The 23,536-nt window shown below is 40.5% G+C and overlaps 2 protein-coding genes across 6 annotated transcripts; both read left to right on the top strand.

Annotated features, from left to right (window-relative positions):
- Positions 1-3,453: 3,453 nt before the first annotated feature.
- On the top strand, positions 3,454-11,534 carry LOC149971444 (CDC42 small effector protein 2-A-like). 2 transcript variants are annotated; one of them, XM_090222677.1, is made up of 6 exons: positions 3,612-4,121; positions 4,365-4,445; positions 5,660-5,908; positions 6,124-6,225; positions 6,352-6,427; positions 10,740-11,534. In XM_090222677.1, exons 3-5 carry the CDS (start codon positions 5,855-5,857, stop codon positions 6,421-6,423), a joined length of 228 nt encoding a protein of 75 aa, XP_090078803.1. In that variant the 5' UTR covers positions 3,612-4,121; positions 4,365-4,445; positions 5,660-5,854; the 3' UTR covers positions 6,424-6,427; positions 10,740-11,534. The 2 variants fall into 2 exon arrangements, with proteins under 2 accessions (XP_090078802.1, XP_090078803.1); XM_090222676.1 differs by lacking the exon at positions 4,365-4,445 and having other exon boundaries at positions 3,454-4,121.
- Positions 11,535-12,364: 830 nt separating this feature from the next.
- LOC110526651 (signal peptide peptidase-like 2A) lies at positions 12,365-23,158 on the top strand. 4 transcript variants are annotated; one of them, XM_090222672.1, is made up of 17 exons: positions 12,365-12,621; positions 13,106-13,216; positions 13,454-13,636; positions 13,813-13,902; positions 14,112-14,245; positions 14,373-14,530; positions 14,722-14,818; positions 15,421-15,522; positions 16,414-16,495; positions 17,295-17,369; positions 17,477-17,533; positions 17,988-18,035; positions 20,192-20,291; positions 21,159-21,239; positions 21,337-21,497; positions 21,733-21,766; positions 22,616-23,158. In XM_090222672.1, exons 1-17 carry the CDS (start codon positions 12,568-12,570, stop codon positions 22,654-22,656), a joined length of 1,608 nt encoding a protein of 535 aa, XP_090078798.1. In that variant the 5' UTR covers positions 12,365-12,567; the 3' UTR covers positions 22,657-23,158. The 4 variants fall into 4 exon arrangements, with proteins under 4 accessions (XP_090078798.1, XP_090078800.1, XP_090078799.1 ...); XM_090222674.1 differs by lacking the exon at positions 17,988-18,035; XM_090222673.1 differs by lacking the exon at positions 21,733-21,766.
- Positions 23,159-23,536: the final 378 nt, after the last annotated feature.

The following is a 23,536-nucleotide window of genomic DNA, read 5'->3' as shown; positions in this document are numbered from 1 at the left end:
AAATGGCACATTTCTACATTTTGTAGAATAAAATAAAGTAAACAAGTTCTACTCGATGACATCATCAAAATTGAAAACAATTGAAAAACATTGATTTTCAAACACTATAAGATTCACGGTGATATGGGGAGCAAGAAAACACCCTTCCACTGAGCACACTGGGTAATTCCAATGGGGATAATTGGGTAATATTTGGTTGAGACATTGATCAATGAGATTGCAATTTATATTCACCCACTCAAAAAGAAAGCCATAAGTTGAGTTTCCAATGTGTTGTCACTATGCTTGGAACCATCTAAAAGCACAACCAAACAATGTCAGATTTCTGGTTTAGTTATCACCAAAATGTCTATCACTGCACTTTTAACCATTTAAAAGCACAGCAAAGTTCAAATGAGAATACAATGTCAAATATTTTGTTTATTTATACAACAGATTGTGTTATCCCTGTGCTTCATCTAATAGCAGAACCAAATGACCTGGATTACAGTTGAGATTACATTCAAAATACATGGTGCAATGATCAACGCTGTTTGAGATTCTGCACAGATTATTACAGCAATTGTGAAGATCTCCACAGACCTGTGAATACCTCTGCATGCTATCTTCAACATGCATGCTTTATTTGATTGAATAAGAAGAAGTGTATATTTACAGTAACCTCAAAATGTGGCCATGGATGTGCTACTCACTTTAAGGTTAAACGTTAGGTTAGATTGTAAAATAGCCTTACATTTATGCTATTTACTGCAGTGGTTCCAAACTGCAGGGCACAGTTCCTTTTTTAATGAACTCAGTCCAGCTTTCAACTTACTCTAGAAGGTTGTAATAGTAGAATGCACAAGGTGCAATTTTGAAATTGAAGTGCATCATCAGTTATCCTCCCTCTTGTCATGTCAGTCATTGGGCTCCCAAGTGGCTCAGCGGTCTAAGGCACTGCATCTCAGTGCTAGAGGTGTCACTACAGACACTGGTTAGATTCCAGGTTGTATCACAACCGGTCGTGATTGGGAGTCCCATATGGCGGCCCACAATTGGCCCATCGTCGTCCGGGTTAGGGTTTGGCTGGGGTAGGCCGTCATTGTAAATAAGAATTTGTTCTTAACTGACTTGCCTGGTTAAATAAATACCTGAGAGAACTATTTATAACTTCTCAGAAATGTCCAGCTCAACCAGCCCATGTCAGCTAGGTTTCTCAGCCAACAGATTTTGTTGTAATGTTTGAGTCACTCATATCACATGAATAAACATTAGACATAGCAAAATGTATAGCAAGAAAATAAGCTTTAAAACTGCAACATTTTCTCTCCAAGGGGTGTGAACAGTTTGAGTCACGAACAGTGCTTGTTCCCATAGACATAGATGTGGCCGGCCACATGGATTCATGTCTCCATCTCATCCAAAAATGTAAGTGAAAGAATAAGACTAAATCAACCTTTAATTTGATGTAGTCCCATTCTTTAACTTCGGTTTTTGGTTGAGATGGAGACATGAATCCATCATATCAATTATTCATTTGAAAACAAACTGGAATTGAAGATGGATAGTCACATCTGTGCCACTGACTTAGTCTAAGCAGAGGATACATCTTCAAATGTTGATTTTGGTTGCGTTGGCAACCAAACACAATTCAATATCACTAAATATAATGTTTTGAAATAATAAACCCTTTGCTAATGCTACATAGTCCTAAATAGTGTCACGGCTTTCTTCTGTTGAAGGAGAGGCGGACCAAAACGCAGCGTGGTTATTGTGATACATCTTTAATAAGGATGAAAATAGAACAATATACAAAAAAAAAGAAAACGTGAAAAACCAAAAACAAACACAAAGACAGGAACAATCACCCACAAACCCCAACACCAAACAGGCTACCTAAATATGGTTCTCAATCAGAGACAATGACTAACACCTGCCTCTGATTGAGAACCATATCAGGCCAAACACAGAAACAGACAAACTAGACACACAACATAGAATGCCCACTCAGATCACACCCTGACCAAACAAAACATAGAACATACAAAGCAAACTATGGTCAGGGTGTGACAAATAGTATCATTAATGATATATGATTGATACATTATGGTCACATGTAATTTCCTCTGTTAAACCTACCCTTTAGAATGGGTTCAATAGCAACAGTGAATCTATTTAGTTTTTAGTTGGAGAGCTTTCAACAATCCTTCTCACGATAGCACATTGGTAATAGTCAGTGACAAATATCATAAGTAACCAGTGCTGGGCATGGTTAAAACCTTGGATTGGATTTCTTCCCTGTACCATCTCATCTGTTGTGATGAAATAATCCTCATTCTGTGCATCAGTTTACACATCTAAATGTACAGTATCTAGCTACATGTGATGATGGCATACACTTAAACACTCCATGCGTGGTGTAACTGTTCCAGAGTCAAGTTATGCCCAGTTGGAGTCATTGTGTAGTGAGTGAGAGATTGCAATACACCTTGTTCTGCTTGGCAACAAACTTTTTTTAAATTATGTGAGTAGATCTGCCCTCTGCTGGGCAATATTGAGACACCACTAGTGACATGAACTTGATGAGGCTTGCCTTGCTGTCACCCGCTTTAAAGGTACAATATGCAGAAATCGCTTCACCATTTCCTGGGTCGTGAAAACTAATAATTTTCCTAACTTCAGTTTGTGAATCATTGTACAATCTAAACAGTTGTGAAATATATTTTCAATAACCCAAAATGTTCTATGTTCAGCTGTTTGAAACTGGTGTACAAAACCAAAAGTAAAAGATGCAAAAATGAAACATAAGAACGGGAAGCGTAGAAATGGCATACATAGAACATATCTACTGCTTGTTAGAATTGCTTTCAATTATGACAAATCTATAACTCACATTTCTACGTAAATTTCATGGTCAGCACAAAAACGTATATACTCATCTTTAATAGACCTCAACTTGTCTTTCTTTCCCCCCAACTCAATTAAGCCAAAACCACGCCTGTTATCAGAGAGGCGTTCTACAAGGCTTTGAGCGCTCTCCAAGTCCGGAAGTGAATATGCGAAATTTTCAGTCACTAATTAATAACATTTGCCCTTGTATTTCAAGATTAAAAAATATAATAAAATAATGTAGTGGTCAGAGCTAGCCATTAAAATCAGATTCAATGGATGTAGCATAGCGTATTCGACTGAATTGATTAGCTCAAATATTTTAGAAATTATGAATAATAAGCATGTGCTTTTACCTGATAATAGACTACAAATGATAATATAACAACTTCAAATGTCGAGCTAGTAACATTAAGTAGCCTAGGTAAACTTAGCTGACCTTCAATTGAGGGAATTCAGCAGAGTTCTGAGACATGTTTACAAGTCATTGAAACTCTGAAAATGAATACATGGGCAAATGTTACCAAACATTATAATAATAGGACTGCATTATGGTAGGCAGCTAATTGTTAAATTACATTTTTCATCCTTACCTTGGAAGGCAACTGTCTCTGCACTGATCGCCTGTGAGTGAAACAACGCTAGCTAGCCAATGGGAGCGTAGCAGAACCCCCTCGTAATAACGGGGCGTAGTTTTGGCTTAACTGCGCTGGGAAAAGAAAGACCCGAGCTCACCTGCTTGAAGACCTAAAACCCGGAAATTAGTTACCATTCATATGGCGAAAATGAATGAGGAAAGAGTAGGCTTTTGGGGTAAACGCGAAAATAAGGTCTGAGGTTAATACAGGCTTAGGATATCTTATACGTTTTGTTCTACGAGATAATATTAGTCAGTTAACATTACCTTTATTAATTATGAAGCATTTATGTGCTTTTTCAAATGACACAAATGCTTCCAAATTCACAAAAAATAACGTTGGCTGATGATTATCTCCTACAAAAAGACGCCATTAGGATAGAAAACAAAAACTGTATCAATAAATTAGCTCAACATTGGAAAAATTGCCCATTTATATTAGTAAAAAACAACAACAAAGAAGCACGAGAGTTTCGCAAGAATTGTCTGCTTTTTCTTGAATAAGTCTGCTTTTATGTAATATTGTTTCATTGAACACTATATCCCAGAAAGCCTTGCGCCAAGGCAAAGCAGGAAGATATTTTTTCGTCTGCAACTTCGGGAATTTAGCCAGAAGGTATGTCTCTTTTACCTTCTTTTTTTACACCCACAAATCTATCTAATTAATTTAAAGTACATTTGAAGTTAGTTCCAACCTTCAAAGTTCACAGCTACGTGTAGATGTATTTCCAAAATCGGTCCTCTTTCAAGTTTCAGAGTACAGTTTACTGATTTAGCAACCGGTAGCGGTTAGCTAGCTAACTTACTTAGCTGTCAGTTTGAAAACCACAACCTCGCTCTTTCCTGCTTGTGTCTTCAGGCCGCTCTGCGCTAGAGAAACCCTGAAATAAGTTGAATCTTCTTGGCCTATTTCAATTTGGCAATGAAATAGCTATTGAGAGTAAGTATCTTCTACTGTAAGACTTTATCGAACTAGTGGCAGTACTACAAATATGGTCCCTCCCTAGTTAGTGAATTGTTTGTAATCAATACAACCCACAGTTCAGTGTCATTTGGTTAGTATCTGAGATCAATGGTTCTAAACCTGTTTGGGCTTCAATGTCATTAACAACACCTTAGATCATTGACGACCATACAAGTATTTTTAGCTACTCAACAACACTTTAATTAAACATGTAAATAGTTAGTGGATTTGTAGACTTCTCTAGTTTGTAGTAGAGATTGTAAAAACACTATAGTAGAGAAGATGGTATTGAGTAATGACATTGTCTCAGTCTCAACTGTTCCAGGGTGAAATGAATAGCTAGTTCCCTGAGTAAACAAAAGTATTTTATTCTAACTCTATCACCACCATCTGTGGAGGGTGAGGCAGAGGCGTCTGAGCTCACACTGCACTGGGTATTTTTATAAAGTGGTCATGTGAAACTACAGACAACAAATGAGATGTCTACTGTCTTGTCTTCCTGGGCCACAAGATGAAGGGCTGGTCTGTGTCTATCGAGTTATGGTTTATCCTCCACTATGGGTAGCACTATTATAGAGTGGTATTTATTAGACTATGTTTTACAACTGAGAAGACGGCATGTTATTAAATATAGAAGAATAGAAGTTTTGAATGTTGAAAACTGACCATCTGGACCAGTTAAACTTGCAATGAAATCTATCTATGCCAGATTTTTTTCCCCCCAGTGTTGGTGGTAAGGGTAGCATGGGGCGGGGGGACGCACTGCTGCTAAATTAATATAATTGAAATAGTGTATGCTATTGTACTGTCCATCGCTGTACTTTCACTCGGTCCCCCCTCAGTCTCCTAGTGTGATATTGAAGGGGAGTTTTGCTAGATAACATTTCAGGGGAAATATACAGTTTTTCTAGTAGGCAGGTACAGTAATGTGTTACTGGTGCTTGGTGCATGTTGCTCGAGTTCCTTCCTCTTATGACTTGGTTAGTTTTTCTCTTTTCCAGACCCACCTCTGTCCTTTTTATCTTTACCACAACTACCAATGCAACACTGTCTAGTTAGAATACCATGCTACTACTAGGACTACATAGCCAGGTCACAGAATCTTCTGTCCATCACCAAATTTCACTTGATATTTAACATAACTAATGCAAAAAATGTGTCAACTGTTCTCTGATTCTTTGTGTCCACAGGAGTGTGTCGCTCAGGCCCTGGGGAGAGTGGTGTGTGTCAGTGTGTGTTACAGAAACACCAGCAGTGAGTGTATGTCTGTCTGTAATCTGCTTCCGCCGGCTGTTTGTGGCATCGGCTGTGAAGTGAACAGGAAGACAGAGGGTTGAAGAGAGAGAAAAAGAAAGAAAGAGAAGAGAGAGGAAGCTGCTGTCAGCATGACTGAGTTCTGGGTGTGTTTCAGCTGCTGCATTGGAGAGCAGCCTCAGCCTGTGAGTACACACACACAAGAAATCACTGTTTTGTTTACTCCTGATCTTTCAGTCTATGAAGTGTGGACACTAAAGGTCAAGGTCCTAGATACTGAAATAGAACCAGGCCTTCTCATCTTCTGTACTTCTTATCAGCCTGTGTGTGAGTGTCTGTTCATAAAGCAGTTGACTGTTGTTGCCTTTAGTAATACTACAATTTCATTAATGCTTTACAGAAGAGGCGGCGGAGGATAGACCGTTCAATGATCGGAGAACCAACCAACTTTGTTCACACAACACACGTAGGCTCAGGAGACATGGGCGTTGGGCTCTCATCAGTATGTACTGACCACCTACCCTCACACAGAAAACAGAGCCTTATGTCATATCAACTAGGTAAAGATTCCAAGCAGTTACAAACCATTATCCAATCTTCTGTTCATTATGACTGTGTGTGTGTGTAGGTGAACTCAGTTCAGGCCCAGATGAAATCTAAAGGAGGTTATCAAGGAGGGTCTGAGAGCAATCAGGAATAATGAGGTGAGACACTTGCTGTTATAATGTGTTACTATTGTGTTAATACTATGATCTCAATGTGTTATCAGTACTGTATTACTACTGTGATATTGACATGTTATCAGTATTGTTACTACTGTAATATCAACGTGTTATCAGTACTGTGTTAATACTATGATCTCAATGTGTTATCAGTACTGTGTTGCTACTGTGATATCAGTACTTTGTTACCGGCCAACAGCTCTGCACCCCCCGCAGCAACTGGCCCAAGACCCCCCCCCCCCCCCAAATCAGCTGGGCTAGACAATCTGGACCCTCTCTTTCTAAAATTATCCGCCGCCATTGTCGCAACCCCTATTACTAGTCTGTTAAACCTCCCTCATAAGAATGTTTTATTTCACCTTTATTTAACCAGGAACAGTGAGGGAAATAAGTATTTGATCCCCTGCTGATTTTGTACATTTGCCCACTGACAAAGAAGTGATCCGTCTATAATTTTAATGGTAGGTTTATTTGAACAGTGAGAGACAGAATAACAACAAAAAAATCCAGAAAAACACATGCCTATAAAAGGTTATAAAATGATTTGCTTTTAATGAGGGAAATAAGTATTTGACCCCTCTGCAAAACATGACTTAGTACTTGGTGGCAAAACCCTTGTTGGCAATCTGAGGTCAGACGTTTCTTGTAGTTGGCCACCAGGTTTGCACACATCTCAGGAGGGATTTTGTCCCACTCCTCTTTGTAGATCTTCTCCAAGTCATTAAGGTTTCGAGGCTGACATTTAGCAACTCAAACCTTCAGCTCCCTCCACAGATTTTCTATGGGATTAAGGTCTGGAGACTGGCTAGGCCACTCCAGGACCTTCATGTGTTTCTTCTTGAGCCACTCCTTTGTTGCCTTGGCCGTGTGTTTTTGGGTCATTGTCAGGCTGGAATACCCATTCACGACCCATTTTCAATGCCCTGGTTGAGGGAAAGAGGTTCTCACTCAAGATTTGACGGTACATGGCCCCGTCCATCATCCCTTTGATGCAGTGAAGTTGTCCTGTCCCCTTAGCAGAAAAACACCCCCAAAGCATAATGTTTCCACCTCCATGTTTGACGGTGGGGATGGTGTCTTGGGGTCATAGGCAGCATTCCTTCTCCTCGAAACACGGCGAGTTGAGTTGATGCCAAAGAGCTCCATTTTGGTCTCATCTGACCACAACACTTTCACCCAGTTGTCCTCTGAATCATTCAGATGTTCATTGGCAAACTTCAGACGGGCATGTAAATGTTTTCTTGTTGACTATGGTCCCAGCTGAGATCATTGACAAGATCCTCCCGTGTAGTTCTGGGCTGATTCTCATGATCATTGCAACTCCACGAGGTGAGATCTTGCATGGAGCCCCAGGCCGTGGGAGATTGACAGTTCTTATGTGTTTCTTCCATTTGCGAGTAATTGCACCAACTGTTTTCACCTTCTCACCAAGCTGCTTGGCGATGGTCTTGTAGCCCATTCCAGTCTACATTCTTGTCCCTGACATCCTTGGAGAGCTCTTTGGTCTTGGCCATGGTGGAGAGTTTGGAATCTGATTGATTGATTGCTTCTGTGGACAGGTGTCTTTTATACAGGTAACAAGCTGAGATTAGGAGCACTCCCTTTGAGTGTGCTCCTAATCTCAGCTCGTTACCTGTATAAAAGACACCTGGGAGCCAGAAATCTTTCTGATTGAGAGGGGGTCAAATACTTATTTCCCTCATTAAAATGCAAATCAATTTATAACATTTTTGACATGCGTTTTTCTGGATTTTTTTGTTGTTATTCTGTCTCTCACTGTTCAAAGAAACCTACCATTAAAATTATAGACAGATCATTACTTTGTCAGTGGGCAAATGTACAAAATCAGCAGGGGATCAAATACTTTTTTCCCTCACTGTTCCTGGTTAAATAAAGGTGAAATAAAACATTCTTATTGGCAGACTCAACAGCCTTGGTTTCTCAAATGATTGCCTCGCCTGGTTTACCAACTACTTCTCTGATAGATTTCAGTGTGTCAAATTGGAGGGCCTGTTGTCCGGACCTCTGGCAGTCTCTATGGGTGTGCCACAGGGTTCAATTCTCAGGCCGACTTTTTTCTCTGTATTTATCAATGATGTTGCTCTTGCTGCTGGTGAATTGTAAATTGTAATTGTTTCGCCACTATGGCCTATTTATTACCTTACCTCCTTACTTCATTTGCACACACTGTATACAGATTTTTTTATTGTGTTATTGACTGTACGTTTGTTTATCCCATGTGTAACTCTGTGTTTTTGTCGCACTGCTTTGCTTTATCTTGGCCAGGTCGCAGTTGTAAATAAGAACTTGTTCTCAACTGTCCTACCTGGTTAAATAAAGGTGAAATAAATAAAAAGACTACTGTGATAGCAACGTATTATCAGTACTGTTGCTACTGTGATATCAACGTGTTTTCAGTACCGTGTTGCTACAGTGATGTCAACGTGTTATCAGTAGTGTTGCTACAGTGATATCAACGTGTTATCAGTACCGTGTTGCTACAGTGATGTCAACGTGTTATCAGTAGTGTTGCTACAGTGATATCAACGTGTTATCAGTACCGTGTTGCTACAGTGATGTCTACGTGTTATCAGTAGTGTTGCTACAGTGATGTCAACGTGTTATCAGTAGTGTTGCTACAGTGATGTCTACGTGTTATCAGTAGTGTTGCTACAGTGATGTCAACGTGTTATCAGTACCGTGTTGCTACAGTGATGTCAACGTGTTATCACTACGGTGTTGCTACAGTGATGTCAACGTGTTATCAGTACCGTGTTGCTACAGTGATGTCAACGTGTTATCACTACCGTGTTGCTACAGTGATGTCAACGTGTTATCACTACCGTGTTGCTACAGTGATGTCAACGTGTTATCAGTACCGTGTTGCTACAGTGATGTCAACGTGTTATCAGTAGTGTTGCTACAGTGATGTCAGCGTGTTATCTGTACCGTGTTGCTACAGTGATGTCAACGTGTTATCACTACCGTGTTGCTACAGTGATGTCAACGTGTTATCAGTAGTGTTGCTACAGTGATGTCAACGTGTTATCAGTAGTGTTGCTACAGTGATGTCTACGTGTTATCAGTAGTGTTGCTACAGTGATGTCAACGTGTTATCAGTACCGTGTTGCTACAGTGATGTCAACGTGTTATCACTACGGTGTTGCTACAGTGATGTCAACGTGTTATCAGTACCGTGTTGCTACAGTGATGTCAACGTGTTATCACTACCGTGTTGCTACAGTGATGTCAACGTGTTATCACTACCGTGTTGCTACAGTGATGTCAACGTGTTATCAGTACCGTGTTGCTACAATGATGTCAACGTGTTATCAGTAGTGTTGCTACAGTGATGTCAGCGTGTTATCTGTACCGTGTTGCTACAGTGATGTCAACGTGTTATCACTACCGTGTTGCTACAGTGATGTCAACGTGTTATCAGTAGTGTTGCTACAGTGATGTCAACGTGTTATCTGTACCGTGTTGCTACAGTGATGTCAACGTGTTATCAGTAGTGTTGCTACAGTGATGTCAACGTGTTATCTGTACCGTGTTGCTACAGTGATATCAACGTGTTATCACTACCGTGTTGCTACAGTGATGTCAACGTGTTATCAGTACCGTGTTGCTACAGTGATGTCAATGTGTTATCAGTAGTGTTGCTACAGTGATGTCAACGTGTTATCAGTAGTGTTGCTACAGTGATGTCAATGTGTTATCAGTAGTGTTGCTACAGTGATGTCAACGTGTTATCTGTACCGTGTTGCTACAGTGATGTCAATGTGTTATCAGTAGTGTTGCTACAGTGATGTCAACGTGTTATCTGTACCGTGTTGCTACAGTGATATCAACGTGTTATCTGTACCGTGTTGCTACAGTGATATCAACGTGTTATCACTACCGTGTTGCTACAGTGATGTCAATGTGTTATCAGTAGTGTTGCTACAGTGATGTCAATGTGTTATCAGTAGTGTTGCTACAGTGATGACAACGTGTTATCAGTAGTGTTGCTACAGTGATGTCAACGTGTTATCACTACCGTGTTGCTACAGTGATGTCAACGTGTTATCACTACCGTGTTGCTACAGTGATGTCAACGTGTTATCACTACCGTGTTGCTACAGTGATGTCAGCGTGTTATCACTACCGTGTTGCTACAGTGATGTCAGCGTGTTATCAGTACTGTGTTAACATGCTCCTTGTGTCTACGAAAGCTTCATTCAACGTAAATTTTCCAGCTGCATAAACACTGCTTTACATGAATGTGATGTGTGTATGTATTATTTGTCCACAGACAGATAAGAAGCCTGTGCTAACTACTGCTGTAGATCTGAAGAGGAGGCGTTGTAAAGACACTCTTACCTGAACCAGACAAAGGACCAAACAATGAAACCACCCAGGAACGTGTATATAATTCATTTATATTAAATCACTGCTATCTGTCTGTCTGCCATGCTGTTGCACTGTAATAGTAGAAAACGGATCACAATCGTGTGTGTGTGTGTGTGTGTGTGTGTGTGTGTGCGCCTGTGTGAACAAATGTTTTACTCAACTGTTCAGGAGTGTGTGGTCGTATTTTTAGGCCTTGCCTGTATTTATAGTCGGATTTGTGGAAAAATTACCTTTCATGTGGTGGCTGGGCCATTGTGGAGATATGAGGCACATGATTAGTAGTATCTGCTTCATTATCAAATCATAAACTACAGACTTGAAATGTCTATCTGTTTGTGTCCCAAATGGAACCCTAGTCCTTATATAGTGTGCTACTTTTGACCAGAGACACATGGGCCCTGGTCAAAAATAATGCACTATATAGGGCATAGGTTGAAATTGGGGACAGAGACCATGTTAACCGCTTTATTCTGTTAAACATCCCATGTTCTTTGAGTTGCCTTCAGGAGTAAGTAAAGAATGCTGTTTTCCAATAAACTTGAAATGTGTAGGTAGGGCACACTGGACCATTTTGTTTCTTGTACACTTGTTCAGAAGCTTTTAAGCTTTTGTATTGATTTCAGCCAATGTGTTTTTATACATGTAGTATTTTTCTCATTCATTAGCTAGAATCTTAATAAAAAAATGTTCTATGCCATCTTAGAGAAGTCTTTCTTTGTCAGGTTTGACTAGCTATATATGATCGTCCTCTCCTGGAACACTCAAATGGCACCCTATATTCCCTATATAGTGCACTATATGGACCCTGGACAAAAGTAGTGCATTATAAAGGAAATGGTGCAATTGGGGAAACATAATCAGTTTAATGACCCAGCACTATGATAAGTAGATGTTATTAACACTTACCCCCTTCCATGGTCAATATGTGGACAAGGAGAAAATCTTGTCGTTTTGACCCGCCTCCTCAAAACCCATTGGAGAAGGTCAGAGAGTAGGGACCCTGGGCTTTCTCGTCCAATGGATTTTGAGGAGTCGAGGAGAGGACGCAAGGAGTATGCATTTAGATTCTACCACTGTCATCTGGCATGACTTTGACATTTGACTCACAAACCAGAGACAGGCTGTGGGTTGAAATGCTGCATTCAAAACAAGTGGGATCTCAGGGATCTCTCACTTCTGAATGGTCAACCAACTTGGAATTCCATGTCGGAAACTAGGCCATCTTTCTAGAGCTCCTTCTTTTGACCTGAAGATCACTGACGTCATGATTTGACAGCGTTTTTTCCCCAGTTGTCTTGAAAGCACAATAATCAGTCATTGGTTGTAATGGATGCCTTAGTTTCCCTCTACACTCACAAACAGAAGGTGTAACCAGACACATCACAGGTGAACTATCTTGGGTTAGTTATAATTAATTACCTTCGGTAAACTTGAAGACAGTTACATAAATATTTCCCATGATATTGAAACTGAGAAGAGATATTGACATCTAATGATACGGAAACAATGAAAGCATTGATAAAATGCAGTGCATGTCAGCATTTGCCAATATTTGGTCAGCTATCACGAGATCCACCAGCATGAGAAACCGGAAGGGAATGGCTAACTAAAAAACGATGATGCGAGTACAATAAAAGGGACGATATTGAAACTAATGGTGTGCCAAACCAACGATTATAGTTTTTTTTTCTTGTGAATACGATTTTTACTCAATTCCGTATGTTACCGACATGGCAAAAACTCCGTGGATTATTATTTTATCAGTCATTCTCCGGTCATCTCAGGTAAAATAGGCAGTTAGCTGTTATGCTAGCTAAAGCTAGCTAGTTAGCTCACGGTATTTATCATAACAGTACAGAGATAGATGTAGCTAGCTAGCAAGCAAGCCAGGTCCAACTATGTCGACAACTATGTGATATTTATTTCACAAATAATATTGACAACTGGATAATATCACCTTTACAATTGTCATTTCGAGTGTCTATCCTGTTAGGCAAGTTTGCCATATTCATGTAGCTAGCTAGCCAATCGCCACCAGCTAAGTTTGGCAGCTGAGTTCTTTCATGGCTTGTCTATGGGGAAGTACCCAACTTTCCAGGCAAGCTTCAGAGTGGAACAGATACTGACAGTGTAATGAAAAAGTGTTACACAGCTAACACTGATCAGTCTCTGAACAAACGATATGTTGTTGTTTCTTAAACTTTGTTTACTTTGAAATACATGTTGGTTGTATGTATTTTACTTAGTTACTGTTTTTATTCCACACAGGTGATCTGTCAAGAGGCAATCTTGCACATCTCAAATGGAGCCACAGATAAAGAATACTGCCTGGTCTACAACTCCCTATGGACCAACCTGTCACTCTCACTCAGCGCTGCTGTAAGTCCAGTACAACAACATCGCCATTCTGATATTCAGCTGCCCTATGCCCCCATTTGCTCCAGCTTCAACTGTGTAAGAGTTTAGTATCTGTTGGTGAACCCACAGAACTTTGTGAACCTCACCTGACATCCAGCCTGCTGTTAGGTGGCTCTGAGATTCAGCCTTGCTACAGTGACAATACATCATAGCTATTAATATATGGGTTTTCTAACTGTACCTGTTGTCCTGTGTTAGACTGCGTATCCCCTGGTGAACTTGTCGTCCAGGCTACTGTGTAGCTCTGCAGGGGTGAGCCCAGCCATAGTGAGAGGCAAGGCGGTGGTGGTCATGAGAGGGGGGTGTAACTTCAGCCAGAAGGCTGAGACAGCCCAAGACCTGGGGGCTGCCGCTCTGATCGTTGCCAGCACTAAACCTATGGTAATACTTTGATAATGGATCTACAATGTATTTACAATATATCAATAGTGTTACCTCCAATGTGTTTATGATGCAACACTTAATTTACATCTATGGCATAACATGATAGGCCTACATCTTTGTGTGTTCTTTTTAAGACGTGTTTTGTTTTATCTCTCATTTGATTGCTTCTAAAGAGTCCCCCGGGAGCCAATGTGACAGAGTATGAGAAGGTCCAGATTCCGCTGGCTCTGATGAGATACATGGACTTCCTGGACGCACAGAATGTGAGTTCTCTGATACTGTAGGTCCTCTGGTATAGAGGTCACTACAACTCACTATAAGATATGGTATAGTGCTTATTCATGCCTTCTAATTGACTTGTCATCTACAGTATTTCTTTCAATCAATAAGAATAGACACGAGACACTAGTGTGTGTGTGTGTGTGTGTCTCTCTCAGGCGTGTTAGTGTTTGATCTCTGTGTGTTTCTCCAGGTGTTTGGTGAGGAGATGCAGGTTAGGCTGTATGCCCCGGCGGTGCCTGTGTTTGATGCCAGCATTGTGGTCATGCTTCTCATAGGAGTGGTGACTGTTGCTCTGGGAGGCTACTGGAGCGGAGCCTGTGAGAGGTCAGACTGCACACACACACGTTTCTTTATTTCCTTCGGAAAAGGACAGCCATGCATGCTGTCCACTCTTCAGCCACTCTACACTCTGTGTAACAGTCTGTGTGTTGTGTGTGTGTCTGTGTGTCAGAGAGAGGCTGAGGGCGTCTCGAGGAGGAGGAGGAAGAGGAGGAGAGGAGAAGAGTGACAGTGGGGACTTGGCTCTGTACTCTCCCCTAAAGGTGGTCATTTTTGTAGGTCTGATGTGTCTGATGCTGGTACTCATGTACTTCTTCTACAAGTACCTGGGTGAGTCTTTCACTCTGGACAAACACTGATTAATACATTTTCATAATGTATTACGTTTATTAACAGTTTATTAACAGTTTTATATGCAAAGCAAACATACCACCCCAGAAGTTGTTAGACACTCAGTGATCGTCTCATAATGAGTTCGTTCAGGAGTATTTTGACACTTAGTGTGTGTGTGTGTTTTCCAGTGTATGTGATCATCGCCATATTCTGCTTAGCGTCAGCCACCGCCCTCTTCAGCTGTCTGGACGCCCTGTTGGACCTGGCCAAGTGTAGCCCCATGAGGTACACACACACACCACACACACCACACACAGAGAGTCACCATTTTCCTGGGATTTTCATCCCAATTCAAAAAAAAAATCCCCATAACAACATAGTCTCCCCCCCCCAAACAATGAAAACAAAGTATTGTCTGACAAATGTCACAGCTCATTACAATCATGGTATTTACAGAGAGTCAAGGTTTTCTATAGTAACAACGTACAGTATGATTTCCCTGTTCCACATACATCTGTCCTCCCTGTCAGTTTCTCTGTCTGTTCCATAGACATCTGTCCTCCCTGTCTGTTTCTCTGTCTGTTCCATAGACATCTGTCCTCCCTGTCTGTTTCTCTGTCTGTTCCATAGACATCTGTCCTCCCTGTCAGTTTCTCTGTCTGTTCCATAGACATCTGCCTTCCGTCTGTTCCTCTGTCTGTCATAAACAACTCATAGGTCATAGTTTCATATGGAAGTTCTGAGAAGTAAAAAATAAAGAAGTGAATCAGACACATACCAGTCTCCTTGAACATCTCTCTCTCTCACACACACACACACACATGCAGACCTTTCTGTGGTTGCTTGCGGTCTTTCTCTCTTCTCTCATGTGTGTTGTGTTCTTCCAGTGTGACGGTCCTGGGTGGGAGTGTATCTGTGAGGTCGGTGCTGCTGTCTGCTGTGTGTGTCACTGTAGCCGTGGTGTGGGGAGTCTACAGGAACGAGGACAGGTACTGTCCGTCTCTCTCTCACGCACACACACACACACACACACACTGACACATCCCATGGGAATTCTGTGGGTGGGACAGGAAGCAGGAAGTGGTGTTTGGGGTGAGGGAGTCTGGAGGACTCGCACATCATCAGCAGAGTAGAGGTGTGTTGTTGCTGTTAGTTTTAGTTTAGTTCAGCATCACTCACTGCCTCATTGACTCTGACTACTGTCTCTGAATGTGTCTCAAATGGTTGGTATAGTGCTACTTATGCTGGTCAAAAGTAGTGCACTTGTAGGGTGCAATTTGAGACTCACATTCTGACAGACAGAAACTCTTAGTCTCTCTAATTTCCAATAACAGAATAACATCATGGTGGGTAATGTTTGTGTGTGTATTCATACAGGCCAATGACTGTCCTTAGACCTTAGCACAGTAGAAGTATTAGTGGACAGGATAATTAAATGTCCCCAGTCTACAACAGCAACACACGGTCCACAGCTAATTTCCTATGAAACTTTTCCATGAGCGAAAGCATGGTGGATAATTCTAATGTTCTAGAGAATGTGGTTTCACTTCCCTTTCCACCCCCACACATTATAACTCACTCAGATTATACATTTACTCATTCACTGGATCATTACTTGGAAAATGCTCTCATTTCTGCATTTATAAAACTCTAACTAAAACTAAACTAACAATGAATTCCTGGGCCATTTCAGGGTAAAGCACAGGAACCATTGTCAATGGTTGTCCTCATGTTTGTGAGGATGCTAAGCTTGACATTCACTTATAACCTTTTTCTTTATTCCCTTTATTTAATCAGTTTGGTTATATTTAATAGTTAGTTGACAGGGTGTTGTTGAAAAAAATGAAGAAAATAAACCTTGTACTCTACTTTATTGGCAGGTGGATCTGGATCCTGCAGGACCTCCTGGGTGTGGCCTTCTGTCTCAACTTCCTGAAGACCATCTCACTGTCCAACTTCAAGGTGAAATCATCACTCTGACCCTCTGATTTCTCATCTTCAGTCACAAAGAGGGCCACTCTCTGGCTGAGGTTGGACACATCCATAGAAATAGATCACAACTTGGAAATAAACTGTTTTTACATTGACATACACATTGAGGACTTCCACCATTTTAAAGTAGTCAACTGGGTGGGATCAGCCAATGAATTATACTTGTGAGCAAACATTCCATAACTGCAGGTGGCAGTAGATCACCGACCTTGACTTTATACCTGTTCAGACAACACACTCCAAGTAGCAGTATGCACCATTTCAGTTTGTTTACCAACTCATAGAAGTAGTAGAAGAAAAAGTACTACTTCAAAATGGAGATGGCCTCAATGGCGCTGCCTATACTCTCACAGACGCCATAACGGGTCAGGTAAAAATATGTCGTCTAACTAAGTCTATGGACACGTCTCTAAACATCTGTTCTCTCTTTCCCTCTCTCTTTCTTCTCTCTCCCCCTCACCTGTCTCCCCCTCACCTGACTTCCATTCCATCCCTCCTCCACCCCCCTCTCTCTCCCCCTCACCTGTCTCCCCCTCACCTGACTTCCATTCCATCCCCCCTCTCTCTCCCCCCTCTCTCCCCCTCACCTCTCCCCCTCACCTGTCTTCCCCTCAACTGACTTCCATCCCTCCTCCACCCCCCCTCTCTCTCCCCCTCACCTGTCTCCCCCTCACCTGTCTCCCCCTCACCTGTCTCCCCCTCACCTGTCTCCCCCTCAACTGACTTCCATTCCATCCCTCCTCCACCCCCCTCTCTCTCCCCCTCTCAGATCTGTGTGATCCTGTTGAGTCTGCTGCTGTTGTATGATGTGTTCTTTGTCTTCATCACTCCTCTGTTCATGCCGGTGAGTCACTTTCCCCGTTAAATACAGTGCAATGTTATTGTCCTATTTTTTTTTTACTAGAAAGGTTAAATACATTGTCCCACGTTTTAAATGTTTTATATTTACAGAATGGAGAGAGCATCATGGTCCAAGTGGCCCTGGGTCCAGATGCAGCAGGAGAGAAGGTAACCACTCATCTGTCTGCCTGTCTGCCTGTCTGTCTGTGCCTGCCTGTCTGCCTGTATGTCTCTCTCTCTGTGTCTGTCAAAACTTGAATCTTCAATCTCTGAATGTTAAGATGGCTTGATTAACAATCAGTAGGGTCAGGAGTTTTCCTTGACTGAGTGTTCCCCGACCCAGTAAACACTCCTGCCCCTAACTAGAATCAGGCTTCGTAGCTGGGATCTCCTCTGCTGTGTACCGTTGCAGCATTGCGGTGTAGATTAGATTCCCCTCTGGGTCTGAATGGCTGACTGTCTGAGGATGCATCCCAAATGGCACCCTATTCCTTACCTAGTGCATTACTTTTGACCAGAGCGCTATGGGCCCTGATTAAAAGTAGTGCGCTATGTAGGGAATAGACTGCCATTTGGGATGCAAACTGACTGCGTCTGGTTGGGGTGTTCTGTCTCGACGCAGGGTAACACGGTGGAGGTGCCAGCCGAACCCTCGACTCCATATGAGAAAGTAAGACCCCAGCTTTACTACTCAGCTTCATATGTACTGTTAATTATCATATCTCTTTACTACACAGCTTCATATGTACTGTTAATTATCATATCTCTTTACTACACAGCTTCATATGTACTGTTAATTATCATATCAATTCATCTCTTTACTACTCAGCTTCATATGTACTGTTAATTATCATATCAATTCATCTCTTTACTACACAGCTTCATATGTACTGTTAATTATCATATCAATTCATCTCTTTACTACACAGCTTCATATGTACTGTTAATTATCATATCATCTCTTTACTACTCAGCTTCATATGTACTGTTAATTATCATATCAATTCATCTCTTTACTACACAGCTTCATATGTACTGTTAATTATCATATAAATTCATCTCTTTACTACTCAGCTTCATATGTACTGTTAATTATCATATCAATTCATCTCTTTACTACTCAGCTTCATATGTACTGTTAATTATCATATCAATTCATCTCTTTACTACACAGCTTCATATGTACTGTTAATTATCATATAAATTCATCTCTTTACTACTCAGCTTCATATGTACTGTTAATTATCATATCAATTCATCTCTTTACTACTCAGCTTCATATGTACTGTTAATTATCATATCAATTCATCTCTTTACTACTCAGCTTCATATGTACTGTAAATTATCATATCAATTCATCTCTTTACTACTCAGCTTCATATGTACTGTAAATTATCATATCAATTCATCTCTTTACTACTCAGCTTCATATGTACTGTTAATTATCATATCAATTCATCTCTTTACTACTCAGCTTCATATGTACTGTAAATTATCATATCAATTCATCTCTTTACTACTCAGCTTCATATGTACTGTAAATTATCATATCAATTCATCTCTTTACTACTCAGCTTCATATGTACTGTTAATTATCATATCAATTCATCTCTTTACTACTCAGCTTCATATGTACTGTTAATTATCATATCAATTCATCTCTTTACTACTCAGCTTCATATGTACTGTTAATTATCATATCATCTCTTTACTACTCAGCTTCATATGTACTGTTAATTATCATATCAATTCATCTCTTTACTACTCAGCTTCATATGTACTGTTAATTATCATATCAATTCATCTCTTTACTACTCAGCTTCATATGTACTGTAAATTATCATATCAATTCATCTCTTTACTACTCAGCTTCATATGTACTGTAAATTATCATATCATCTCTTTACTACTCAGCTTCATATGTACTGTTAATTATCATATCATCTCTTTACTACTCAGCTTCATATGTACTGTTAATTATCATATCATCTCTTTACTACTCAGCTTCATAGTTTAGAGCTATATGTGGTTTAGTTTTACAAAGACATTGTTTAAAAACAATGAAGTAAAACAGCCATTTATGTTATGCTGGGGTAAGACAGTTCTACTAAGTTCATAAGGTATTTATTTATAAGATGTATTCTTCAAGAATAAATGGGCATTTATATCAATATTGGAGATTGTTCCTTGCTTTGGAAATGTAAACATATGTTTACTATGCCAATAAATACCCTAAAATTGAAATGGAATTGAATTGAGAGACAGAACATACAGTACATACCAACCAACTGTCACATGACCGGCTCTTATGTCACAGCTGTGTTATTGTCTGATTCGTCATGTGTAGGGCCAAGGGTTTTATCAAGTAATCCTGGCTCTAACAAACTTTATGATACTATTATACAATATTACACAATCTCAAGTCATTGCATTGTAGTTTAAGTGTTTAAATAATGAGAGGGCTTGATCTGAATTTAATTAAACATTGATATATTTGTTGTGTGATTTGGTGATGAACTGATTGCTTTCCTGTGTGTCTCATGTTCATGTCATTAACAAACCCTACGGCTTGACAGTTGGCATATTGACATTACATGTATGTCTGTTTTCTGTTTTGTAATGGAAGTACTGTAATTGGTTTTGATATAGAATCTATCATAGTGAATCCTCAGTATGTCTCTCTGTGATTGATTTGAGTTTTAGTTTAGTTTTGGTTGAGCTTTAGTTAACTGTTAGTCAATTGTTATTTAACAGAGTGTTAGATGGTTTTTATTTAATCATTAGTTGACCGTTAGTTGACTGTTACCTGTGTTGTCTCCCTGGTAGCTCCCGGTAGTGATGCGTGTTCCACGGTTCTCTGCGTGGACACAGAACCTGTGTGGCATGCAGTTCTCCATCCTGGGCTATGGGGACATCATCGTACCAGGTGAGATAAACATGCTTGCATCCCAAATGGCATCCTATGCCCTATATAGTGCACTACTTTTGACCACAGCTAGGGTTGCAAAGGGGGGGGGGGGGTATATTACTGTAAACTTGAAAAGTTTACAATTTTATTTTATCAAATACCATCTAGTGGGCTTTTTGGGTACTTCAGATTATCTATATACAATAAAACATATACAATGACAAAATAGAATGACAACTATAAAACATTATCCTAAATATGAACCATCAACTTAGTGAATACCATTAGTGTTTATCAGGAGGGTTTCAGCATGAAATATCCTTCTATTTATTTAACTATGCTAATATGTCTTTGTTGTCAATGTTTTGGCGCCAAACTGGTGACAGTTGTGAAGAAAGTCAATAGTTGGAAGAGTTGCAGATTTAATTGAAAAAAAATGCCATTGTTGTTGAAATGCTTTTCTCATTATTATTATTATAATTTTTTTCTTGAACTATATGGTCTATCCACTGGAAACTCATGGACAATATGGACACAGAAAAATTACCATAGATTACCTATTAATTACCAAAATGACAGAAGATTCTGGTAACTTTGGTAAATTACCGGTAGCTTTGCAACAATAACCAGAGCCCCTATGTCTCCATGTTTCTAGACAATGATCTAAGGTCAGTATTATGCTTCCCTCTGTAATGGTTATAATTAGGATGTGTGGAGTGTAAGCTGATGTGTAAGCTGATCCTAGATCTGTTTATAAGGTCATTTTCTTCCTGGTGCGATCTAAAGCTTCAGAATCAGCTCCTTCTTCACACCCTTCTGTTCTGCCTTCTCATTGGACGATAGCTTCAGACCTTCATATATTATGTTTGCTGATTTGTCCAACAGGTCTTCTTGTGGCCTATTGCAGCAGGTTTGATGTGTGGGTCAACAGCCCCAAGAAGATCTACCTTTTCTGCTGCTGCATAGGTAACGACATGGACATTGTCAATATGTTACTGATCATTATCATTATCATCATCGTGTTGATCATCTCCTCTCCATCTCCTCTCCACCCCTCCCCCAGCCTATCTGTGTGGTATGGTTTTGACGTTTGCGGTGATGTTGGTGACTAAGATGGGGCAGCCAGCCCTGCTCTACCTGGTTCCATTCACCCTGCTAGGATCTGCACTGTTGGCCTGGAGGAGAGGGGAGATGAGGCAGTTCTGGAACGGGACCACATACGAGGTGAGAGGACAAGACACTTTTCCTTAGCTAGTGGGGATTCTATTTATTTGATTACATTTATTCAAATATTTGATCACTTCAAAGGGTTTGGGCCTAATTCAATTTGAATTCACACAACTCAGGAAATGAATTTAAATTTGATTATACATGTTTTTGTTCTCATTATGTATTTCTAATATGGAGGGTTGTTATACAGTAGTGTGTGATGTAATGATGATGATTTAATCTCCATCAGGTGTTGGACTCCACCAGGGAACCCTTACTGCCAGGTGTGCTTTCACCCCATGACCTCTAACCCTGAGGCCAGTAAGGGCTACTCACGCACTCTTCTACTGCATCCTCCCCGCCATCTAGCTACCCTCTGTCTCTAGACTAGCATTATGTTTTCTTCTTACACAGCCTTTCAGCCTTTACCTCAAACCTTTAGCTAATCAAAAACATAACACTGGAATGTCAACTTGAGTTGTGTAATATCATGTTACATACTCACACCAGCAGTACCCGATGTGGTCACTAGATGTCACTAGAGTCCTGGAAATGCCAGTGGCGCCACAGATTTCACTCTAGCTTGGACACACACACACACACACACACACATTTTGGTTAGAAAGTCTGTTTCTATTGTTTTATTTCTTTAGTCTGTTTGTCAATGTCTGCATCCCTTAATTTTTTTCCCAACAGCCGTCCATCTCTCCTAACCAGAGTACAACCATCTCATAACGTTTTTATGAGTTTGAATTTTCCCCGTGCAGCTGTGTTTTATTCAGAGGGGGAGTTGCCACGTGGGAGCTTTGTTTGTTGTTTATGTTTTGTCATGTGCGTGTCGTCATGCTTTCTGTAAACCTGTGGTTTGCTTCTGTTCAGAAGGGTGAACATTTCAGAACGTTGCAGTTACAAATGCAATGCATAGAACAGACACAATAGACTATCTATGATAACAAAGATAAATGTCTGTTCTACATGAACGTTCTGTACAGTTTCACCCTCCTGAATAAGCTGTGCAAAGCAGACTGTCTGTTGGCTACTGGACTAAGCTTTATGTTGTATGACATATGTCTGTTTTTATACTGATAAACTCCTCCTCCTCTCTGTTCTCTCTCCTCCACTCCCTCTCCTAGATGGAACACCTGACTCTGGCAGCGGAGGAGGAAAGTGCTGACTGCAGCTGATCTATGAGCCAACTAACAAACCAATCGCAGGGGCTCTTTTCTACTCTTCAAATCAAGCATCTAGTTTATCATCCATGGAATGCAAGGGAAATACTATAGCTAGTCTATCAATCAATAAGGATGTATACTGGGGAGGGGTTAGGGGTATGGGTTGTACAGTGTGGGTCTCTGTTGATTGGACAGTGAGACAGTTTAATTTGAGAGGCTTACTAGTGGCTAAGAATGCAGTGGCTAACTAGGGGCTATAATATTAAATGATGCCTAAACTGTGTTGCCTTGGTAAACGATGCAGGTGATTTATTGAGAAAGCACTTTAATACTCATGTTGGCAGGTATTGGGGATTTTAAATTCAAAGTTAGACTGTAGGTGAAGATAGATTTTTTTTGTTTTCTTCGATAACAGCTGTTCTGGGGTTTTCTGTATAACTTGTTTGTTTTATTGAAAAACATGATCTTTGATTGCTTTTGTTGCCTTAAATGAGTCCAATCTGATTTGAGCTCTGTGTGTTCTTATTATGTGTTCTATGGCCTGTACTTTATCTAACACTTCATGTCTTTTTAAAGCTCACAGTTAACTATGACATAACTGATTGAAATAATTATAGACTCTTAACAAAAACTCACTGTATAAGTTGAATCAGCTGTGTTACTGCCTGGCTGGAGCAAAAGCCTGCACCCACACATTTTGCAACAGTACAAAAAGCCACCTCCCTAACTCATGAGTTTGGAGGGAGGGGGAGGAAGGCCTGGGAAGAGTGAGGAGGAAGGCCTGGGAAGAGTGAGGAGGAAGGCCTGGGAAGAGTGAGGAGGAAGGCCTGGGAAGAGTGTGGAGGGAGAGGGAGGAAGGCCTGGGAAGAGTGAGGAGGGAGG

This window comes from Oncorhynchus mykiss, chromosome 26, assembly GCF_057628025.1.
Source record: "Oncorhynchus mykiss isolate SJ-2025 chromosome 26, ASM5762802v1, whole genome shotgun sequence".
Taxonomy (NCBI): domain Eukaryota; kingdom Metazoa; phylum Chordata; class Actinopteri; order Salmoniformes; family Salmonidae; genus Oncorhynchus; species Oncorhynchus mykiss.
The sequence above is the reverse complement of the archived record's forward strand: the minus strand, read 5'-3'. Positions and strand labels throughout refer to the sequence as shown.

What these genes read in the sequence shown, in the direction of transcription:
- LOC149971444 (XM_090222676.1), top strand. Translation starts at nt 5,855, where the DNA reads ATGACTGAGTTCTGGGTGTGTTTCAGCTGCTGCATTGGAGAGCAGCCT. An exon ending in TTGGAGAGCAGCCTCAGCCT is followed by an intron (nt 5,909 to 6,123) that starts GTGAGTACACAC and finishes AATGCTTTACAG; the next exon opens with AAGAGGCGGCGGAGGATAGA. An exon ending in TGGGCGTTGGGCTCTCATCA is followed by an intron (nt 6,226 to 6,351) that starts GTATGTACTGAC and finishes GTGTGTGTGTAG; the next exon opens with GTGAACTCAGTTCAGGCCCA.
- LOC110526651 (XM_090222672.1), top strand. Translation starts at nt 12,568, where the DNA reads ATGGCAAAAACTCCGTGGATTATTATTTTATCAGTCATTCTCCGGTCA. An exon ending in ACTTCCTGGACGCACAGAAT is followed by an intron (nt 13,903 to 14,111) that starts GTGAGTTCTCTG and finishes GTGTTTCTCCAG; the next exon opens with GTGTTTGGTGAGGAGATGCA. An exon ending in CAGGGAACCCTTACTGCCAG is followed by an intron (nt 21,767 to 22,615) that starts GTGTGCTTTCAC and finishes TCCCTCTCCTAG; the next exon opens with ATGGAACACCTGACTCTGGC.